Raw genomic sequence first — 8,935 nt, forward strand, 5'->3', positions numbered from 1 at the left:
CACCTCTTGGGGTCTTTCTATTCCCCAAATCTCTTGTACCCAAAAGTAGAAAGATTTGTCAAATCTTTCTTGTTCAGTCTCTTGCAGAAAGAAAACGCCCTTTTCTTTCCTTTCCTTTCCTTCCTCTACTGTTGTAACTGGACTTAGTTTGGCATTTAAGGAGTCCGTGAGGGGGATCATCTGGAATTAGAATAACACAGTTACGAAATAATTCATATCAAAGTTTTTTTTTTTTTTTTTTTTTTTCCTCAATCATGTCAAGGATTCATAAGCCACAGGATGGCAGCCAAAGAGGACGGCCAAGGGTTGTGGGGTTTGAGGAAGGATTAATAGAGTCGAACAAGCGAACTCTCCCTTGAACTTCGGCCAGCGTTCTACTGCAACTAGTCACAACCATGCCAAGAGGCATTTCCCCATATCAAAATTCAAGTAAGACCCTACGAGGTATAAGCAGCAGAATCAGCCTCTATGGATTTTGATTTCAATTCAACCTCTATGGGCCTGAACCCTGAAAATTATCGGTTTCATATTTGTTTTTATAGATTGAATATCTTATTGGTCCAATTTCAATCTGACTCAGTATATGCAAAAAAATTAAATAAAAAACCAAGCGAACCAACCGTTTGGACCCAATTCCTTGGTGGGTCCTAAAATGCGACTTAACAGACTTAAGTTCACATGTGGTATGTGGTTGGTGGCGTATAGTGGGCCAAGCCCAATGTTTTTATAGTAAATCTTGCCACTAGAAGCCCAATACAAAAATCTTTAGGAATCTATATCAGATTATTAGATATCAAACACAAGAACTACGATAACAATCATGGATCAAGAAAATATGAAGAACGAACAAACACTGTTTTTTCCTTGGCCAATCAAACATATCAACAGACACTGTTCAAAATTAAAATCTTGAATATAAAAATGGGTGGTTTGGTTTATCAAGAATTTATTGCAAACTTACAAGGCAAGCCCAGAAAGGGTACATTGTTAATTGTGAGAAACAATAAGGTTTTAGTTGATTGTCTTGACTGTCACTTCAGGAAAGAATTATGGAAGTCGCAATAAATCCTTTGTTTGGTACCCATCACTCAAGTTTAAGATTTTTATGTTATGGTATCGGAGTAGGTATTGGCATGGAAGAAGAATTCGATCGAAATCTGTCGAAACCATCGACTTAACTCGATTTTGTAGTTTTTCGAGACGAGTTGAATGGTGATTTTTAAAAATTCAAGGTTTCGATCAAAATTCGATGGTTTCGACTAGTTTCGATCGAGATGTTGGTAATTTTGCAAGTTTCGACACTTGTGCCCATCGAAACTTGGGAAAACCTAACTCGAAACCAGTACAGATACTTAAGTATGCCAGTTACCAGGACAGATACTTATTTATGCCTAGTATCATTCAAGTAAATATTTTCATTTACTTAAGATATTATTCATAAATAAGCAAATAACCTCTATTTGAATCCAATAAAAATAGTTAAAAAATCAAATTCCAAAAGAAAAAAAAAATCAATTCCCCAGTTTAAGAACAAAAGCTGGATTTTCGACGGTAGATGCAATTTTCAATTTTTTAGTGCTAGGATTTTTCTCAAATCTAAAAATTTCATAAACCTTAATATGGTAAAACATTGCTAAAAACCAAAAGTGTGATAAAATATTCATTTATTTTGATGTCCAAAAAAATATTTTCATTCAGAGCGATTTTGATAGCATTCGTTCACACCAAATTAAGTTTGACCGGTATATAACTCCTTCAATATAAATAAGATTTAAGCAATTTTGGACTTATTGGAAAGCTTTTTAACAAATCCAAAATTGCTTAAATCTCATTTATATTAAAGGACTTATATTCTGGTCAAATCTTATTGGATACCATGTCCAAGAACAATATACAATATCAAACTTGGATCAAAACCACAAGTAATATTTTTAGTGTTCTCTATGTAAAACTAATGCATAGATTGAGTTTAAAATGTCTAGAATGGACAACAAAAAAAGAATCAGGCAAAAGAACAACTTCTGGGCCTCAAAACCAAGGTTCGAGTTAGCCTGGAGAAAGTCCCAGGTTTCGACCGAGATATTGTCGAAACCGAGATGAACTCGTTTTCTGACTGATCGAAACCTAGTCGAAACTCAAGTTTTAAAACCTTGGGTATTGGTCGCCATCGATACTGATACTGATATTGATATTGTTCGATTAAATCCTTAAAAAAATCATTTTTTAAGCATATTTGTCGATACCGATTACCTAAATTTACTATGGGGTTTCATTTCTAACCCCACATTGACACATTGGAGGAAGACCATGGTTTGAGGTATTGGTATCATATTGCTTGTATCGGGTGATACATATGATTTTGCAAGTTAGTGATCCCGATATCATGTCAATACCTGACACGGTACGGATAACGGGTAAAACAATAAAAAGATCTTTTTTTTTAAGAAAACCAGTTTTAAAATATGTTTTTTTTATTTATTAATTATTGGCCTCAGTCCACTTATGGTTGACAAATTCGAATTGGAGAATTATTTGGAAGTTGTCCAAAATAAATTTTTTGTTAATTTAAGAACTCAAAAAAATAAAAACAAACTCAAAATATAATTGCGATTATATTAATTTAGAAATGATTTGTTTATCTAGAAAAAATAAGTAAAGTTTTAAATTATTTTTGTTATTTATTATACCTATGTTGCATTATCAATCAATAACCATGTATGTATAACATACAAGTTATCTCTATGATTCAAGTAATCGAAACCACTTAACAAAAAAAAAAAAATAGGATAATGGGGTTCAAACAAACAACCATGCTCAATTATATGTATGAGTCAAGTTATGCGGGTCACTCGAAATAGAAATTTTTACCAGGGAAAAAAAAAAAAACAAAAACACCCCAAATAGAAATCATAATTTTAGGAAGCAAAATTAAGTCATATGGTATAGATTTTTGCCCGTAAAGTCAAATCAAGTCGCCAAGCATGTGATATATTATTAAGTAAACAAAATTTCTCTATCAATTCCCCCAACGCCAATACAGAGAAAAATTAAATGATTTAAAGACTTTGATGGCCATCTGGAAATTTTTGAACTGATAGTCTTCACATTAAACACCTAACGAATCTAGTCTCGATATAAATTATAAACAATATTCAATGAATTTTAAAGATATTTATTGAACATTGTCATGTCAAACAATTTTTTGTAGCTTATCATGTATCCTAGTTATTCTCAACTAACTTTTAATTTGATCATTTATTATTTTATTTTTTTTAATTGTGTTACATATCCATCGCAACATCTTCATCTCAGTTATATTGGGTTTATCTATATGATGCTTCTTAACTACCCAACATTCTACATCATATATTATAACGAGTCGTGTGATTATCCTGTAAAATTTTCCTTCAAGTTTTAAAAGAATATGTTGACCATACAATACTCCAGGTGCACCTTCTTCGTTTATGATTGAATTCAAATACATAAAATAATCACTTAACAAAATCTTGCTCCCAATGGCCAGATAGATACCCTACATACATCTCAATGGCCAAATGTAGTCCAAAGTAAGCAAGGAAAGTTGCCCATGCTCAGAGTCAAAGTTTTAATGCAAATGAAGATCAATATAAAATTTTAAAAAAATGACATCTTTTGTAATTTTAGCTAGATATACTGCTGAAATTTATCAATGAGATGTTTAGATAGTCCTCTATCACTTGAACTAGCCATGTGACAGATAGTGAATCGTTAGATTTCACTAGGCATAGTGACACTTAGAAGGATCCAATTAATTATATGAGTTAGGCATAGTCGTAAAACTTCGTTTGGTTTCCATCAACGAGAGTGGAAACTAGAGCTAACCATGGATGATAGATGAATCACCATAGGTTAGGGGCTAGGGAGTGCAATAGTTTCTGAAGCGAGCCAACATGCGAGCGGAGAGGAGGAGGATCTTTAACCCCCCAGTTTCCTGTCCAGCCCAGTTCCCCAGTCCCCCTAACAAGGGGGCGCAATGACCACCCTACCGTAGCCTGAACACTCTGCCCGGGTGAGGTCCCCCCCCCCCCCTTTTATTAGAGGGACTGGGGAATTGGGCCGGGCAGAGAACTGGAGGAGATAGTTTTTCAAGAGAAGGAAGGGAGATTGATGATTTTGCCTACTTTGAGTACTGGAGCTCCATGTGGTGCAAATCACGTAAGGCCCCGCCCCAAGACCGTGAAATAATCATGGCCGTGCGGGTTGAGGCAAATAGACGTGATCAACAGGCCGTGGAGAGCCAAATCATCACGTATGTCGGTTTTTTTTTTTTTTTGGGGTAGAAATTCTAGTACGGAATTTTAGAACCAGTTTTATTTACTTTTGAAATAGGGTGGGTGGTAGCGGAACATGCGTTCTATGAGCTTGTTCATGCCTTTTTTTATTATAACCGTAGATCTGACATTAAACTAATCAAAACCATCCATTGCATTTTCATGCAGTCACCGGCTGGTACGGTTATCCAAAACAGGAAAAAATGTAGAGAGGCGGTTAGGGCTTTGGCTACAACTCATCCTGTTTGGGCACCGGTGCTCGCCGAAGATGCAGAGAGGAGGCAGGGAGGGGGGATGTAAAAGCTGGGACAAGAGAGATAGAGAGAGAGAGAAAGGGTGCAGGGTTGAACGTGAACGTAGGGGTGGGGTAGGTGGTAGATCAATTCAGGGGAAATAAATTGAAGGAGAAATATTTTTGATTTTTGATTTTTGAAAAAAATCCATAAAATTTTCTTTATTGTCATTATTGCTCTTGCAATAACCCCAGGGGTTTCATATTCAATGTATTTCCAATTACAACGAATCAAAAGTTGCTCACTTGAAAAGTCATCAAGCATTTAATGCAAACGTTACCAACAGTTCCATATTCGTGCATTTGGGTTTTCCATTTTCAGTCTACGTCATGGAACATTGAGGGTTACCAGTAGTTTTATTTTTCCATATGTTCTCTAATTTCATCAATTTTAGAGGTTTCTAATACTGACCCAGGGACTAGGTGAGAACTTGTGAGGATTGGATATGATTTTTGTGAGTTTTTATGGTTTCAGTTTTGTTTGGAGATGATAAGTGATACACATTGCAAATCAAGAAAATGTGGGTTTCTGTTTGTTTCCTCCCTCTAACTTTCTCTAAAGGAGATTAGAGATAGATTTCTCCGTTTTCTCGGTTTTGGTGATGGATTTATCATTGGATTTATAATTGATTTTTGGTATAGAAGGGTGGGAGGTAGATACAGAGAAGTGGAGCCAGGAGGGGATGTAGAGGCAAGGGGAGGAGAGAGAGAAAGCGGGGAGAGGGATGCAAAGGCCGGGAGGGGGAGAGAGAGGGCAGAAGTGATGGAGGGGGAGGAAAGGGTGTAGCGGGGATGCAAAGGCGAGGAGGGGGAGAGAAATCACCATCCTTCAGGTAAAATAAGACTACAACAATTCAATGGCAGATAGTCAACGGGGTTAAATCTACGGTTATAACTATAGGAACGTTCTCCCAACTTATTTTTAAGGACGTACCGCGACATTTAAGCCTTTGAAATAATCATAATTATTAAATAAACCGTGAAGTTTTTCGAAATTGTGAAACCGATTCAAATTTCGTTGAATTATTCAGAAGAATTCAATTTATTTGAATAATTTGTGAATTTATCAACTTTTATCCAATCATAGATTTAGGAATTTGTGTCGAGTTGGTTGTATCCATATCAGTATCGACTGTTGAAGATATCAATACTTGGCCAATATTGGGTCGGTGGCACAAAAAATATAGAGGCAAATCAGTAAAATAAATAAATAAATTTTGGGGGGTAAAATTGGCCGATCCGTATCTGTGTTGGTATTGATATCACCGGTGACTGATGGCCCGATACCATGAACAAAACCCCTGGATCCAACCGATTAACATGATAGATTCATCAAAATGAAAACTATGACCAAATGTATAATTGTACAAAGGGAAAAGGAACACTAACTGATGTTGTGCTGCTGCGTGCTAAATGACTGGCATATCCCCTGGAAGGGTGGAAAGGACCTAGGGTGGTGCGCCCATCATTTTGCACACGGCTATGCCTAGGCACAGATACAAACCGTGACACAACACCAGTTAACTATTAACCAACCCAATACTCAACGGCTCAACCCATTAAAGATTTTATCTAAAAATAAAAGCTCAACCCATTAAGACCAATTAAAGACGGATAACCGACCAAACTGTGGAATTTGACACCCGTTGCTCACCCGAGAAAAATGGATTCCTAGTTTAATTTTTTGTCGGCAGCTTAGAAGAAGATTTCATCTTTATTATCAAGACTTGGACATGAATTTCTTGGGAATATTCTGAGTTCTACATCAACTCTAATGTGTATATACTATAAGGGTAGTAGTTCTCTGTCCGGGAGTGTGGCTTACGCCACACTCCCATGTGTCTATCTCTCTCCTCCTCAAAACAAGGGGGCAGAGGTGTCTTTTCATATGGGGAGGAGAGAGATAGACTCATGAGAGTGCTGACGTAGGCCACACTCCCGGACAGAGAAATTTCTCCCATACTATAATAAGGGAAAAAGAAGGCTGCTTGGTCGCGCCTGTCCGTGTCCATGCACATGATCATTCCGGCCCCACATTGGATGCTTGGGTGTGCGCTTCCATTGGTCTCCATACTGGCACAGAGGCCACGCGACCAGGTAACGCTCTACCTCCCAATATTTAATTCATTCTTCCATATTTGGTTTCTTTGTGTCCTGCCACACAGGCTATGAGGTGAGGTGGCATGATCTACATGGCATAAGCTGTTAGGTATCTTTCCTTTTCTTGGACTTTGGGCTGGACTGGGTAAGGTTTTTTAAAACCTCAGCTCAACTCTAGGTTCTCTTAACTCAGGCCCAGCTCAGTGCAGCCTGAGGTCAGGCTGAGATATCTCAGCTCCGGCTAATCCCTGTTGGGTTCAGTCCAACCCATTCTAGCCCTGATTAACCTAGTTGGTCCTGATGATCCTGGCACTCCCTATGTATGATGTAACTATGTATAATTACATATTAAGAAAAATGAATCTCTACACCATTGGGTACTCTACACCCCTCACAAAGATTATTATATTATTTATTTTCAAAAAACAATTATAAATTAAAATCACCTTGTCCTTAATACATTATATAATTATATATATATGTATTAGATATGATTATATATATATATTTATACATACTAAAAAATGCAGAGCTGAGCTGGGCTGAGTTGGGCTCAGATCCAGGTTTTAGCCTAGCCTGACCCCAAGCCTGAAAATCTCAGCCGTGGGTTGCCCTGTGGGCTGAAAAAGCCCAATCCAGACTATGTCAGGCTCAAGGTGGGCTTGGGCGTGTTCAAATCGGCCCAATCAATCCAATTTTCCAGCCATAAAATCTATTAAATTATTCTTAAAAGTCCACGAAATTGGCATACCATTACTTGTTACAGAGAAATATTATTACATAATAATACATTTACATTGGAAGAAACGAAGGAGAAGAAGAAGGCAGAAGCAGCAGAAGCAGCAGAGAGGGAGAGAGCCATGACATCAAAGCAGAAAATAAAATGAAGAAGAACCATATATAGAGAAGAAGACCATGCATATATATATATATATATATATGTGCATTAGTGATCATCTATATAAATCACTTGGATTTGAAGGGAATGGCCCTGATCACCACCTGATGGTAGAGAGCTGCAAGTGCTGCCCCGATGAAAGGTCCCACCCAGAAAATCCACTGCATGTGCCAAAATACCAAACAACAACTTCTAATTAAATAAGGTACAAACTGGAAATTAACAAACAAGCTACGAGAAGAGAAGATGTAATTTACATACATGGTCATCCCAGGCGTGGTCCCTGTTGTAGATGATGGCGGCACCGAGACTCCTGGCTGGGTTGATACCGGTTCCTGTAATGGGAATGGTGGCCAAGTGGACCAGGAACACTGCGAACCCAATGGGCAACGGTGCCAAGATCTAGAGTGTACGTACGTCGTCCATCAAAAACAAATTAACAACAAGTAATAAGGGAAAGAAGCCAGCCAAGGACCAAAGGAAGTAAGGAAAGAAAGAAAGAATATGGAGGACTTACGGGGACGTGAGAGTCTCGGGCGTTACGCTTGGCATCGGTGGCAGAGAAGACGGTGTAGACGAGGACGAAGGTGCCGACGATCTCGGCTCCAAGGCCATCGCCCTTGGTGTAGCCATGGGCCACCGCGTTGGCACCCCCACCCAGCATCTCGTACTGGTTCTTCTGGAACCCTTTCACCACTCCTGCACCGCAGATGGCCCCAAGACACTGCATCACCATGTAGAACACCGCCCTCGTGAGTGATAGCTTCCTAGCCAGAAACAGTCCGAAAGTCACCGCTGGGTTTATGTGACCCCCTTCACAGTCACACAGTGTCAATTTAATTAATTAAAAGTGTTTATCAGATCATCAACAAATTTGAAGTAGTAGTAGTAGTAGTAGTAGTAGCAGATCCTCCTTAACTTAACTTATTGATATCGATCAAAATTAACGATATAATTAATTAATTAATTATTAAGAAGTAGTACCTGATATGCCAGCAGTGCAATAGACGAGAGCAAAGATCATTCCACCGAAAGCCCAAGCGATGCCTTGAATCCCGACGGAAGCACACTTGGTGGGGGACCTATTCACACCCATCACCGTCAAGATGGTGATGTACAAGAACAGGAAGGTTGCCATGAACTCCGCGATCCCTGCCCTGTAGAAAGACCATGACCTCAACTCCCCTGCTTCGAACAACGGCTCTGCGGGTGACTCCCTGTAGTCCTTGTCTTGGCTCTGGGCAGCCGTCCCTATCGGCACCCTCTCCTGGAACTTGTTTGCTCCCACTTTTACGTCCTCTTCTTTCCCCTCCATCTCTCTCTCTCTCTCTCTCT

At 38.7% G+C, this 8,935-nt stretch overlaps 1 protein-coding gene across 1 annotated transcript; it reads right to left on the minus strand.

Moving 5' to 3' along the window:
• Positions 1-7,620: 7,620 nt before the first annotated feature.
• LOC122649883 (probable aquaporin PIP1-4) lies at positions 7,621-8,935 on the minus strand. Its single transcript, XM_043843143.1, has 4 exons — positions 8,585-8,935; positions 8,118-8,413; positions 7,862-8,002; positions 7,621-7,761 (listed from the first exon to the last, which is right to left on the minus strand). The coding sequence occupies exons 1-4, from the start codon at positions 8,913-8,915 to the stop codon at positions 7,669-7,671; spliced, it is 861 nt and encodes a 286-aa protein (XP_043699078.1). The 5' UTR covers positions 8,916-8,935; the 3' UTR covers positions 7,621-7,668.

The sequence above is a fragment of the Telopea speciosissima genome, chromosome 1 (assembly GCF_018873765.1).
Source record: "Telopea speciosissima isolate NSW1024214 ecotype Mountain lineage chromosome 1, Tspe_v1, whole genome shotgun sequence".
In the NCBI taxonomy this organism is placed as follows: Eukaryota; Viridiplantae; Streptophyta; class Magnoliopsida; order Proteales; family Proteaceae; genus Telopea; species Telopea speciosissima.

Bases quoted from the DNA above. Each gene is read 5' to 3' on its own strand.
- LOC122649883 (XM_043843143.1), bottom strand. From the start codon at position 8,915: ATGGAGGGGAAAGAAGAGGACGTAAAAGTGGGAGCAAACAAGTTCCAG. The intron at 8,003-8,117 runs GTAAGTCCTCCA...CGTACACTCTAG, and splicing joins CCCGAGACTCTCACGTCCCC to ATCTTGGCACCGTTGCCCAT. The intron at 7,762-7,861 runs GTATGTAAATTA...TGGCACATGCAG, and splicing joins ACCACGCCTGGGATGACCAT to TGGATTTTCTGGGTGGGACC.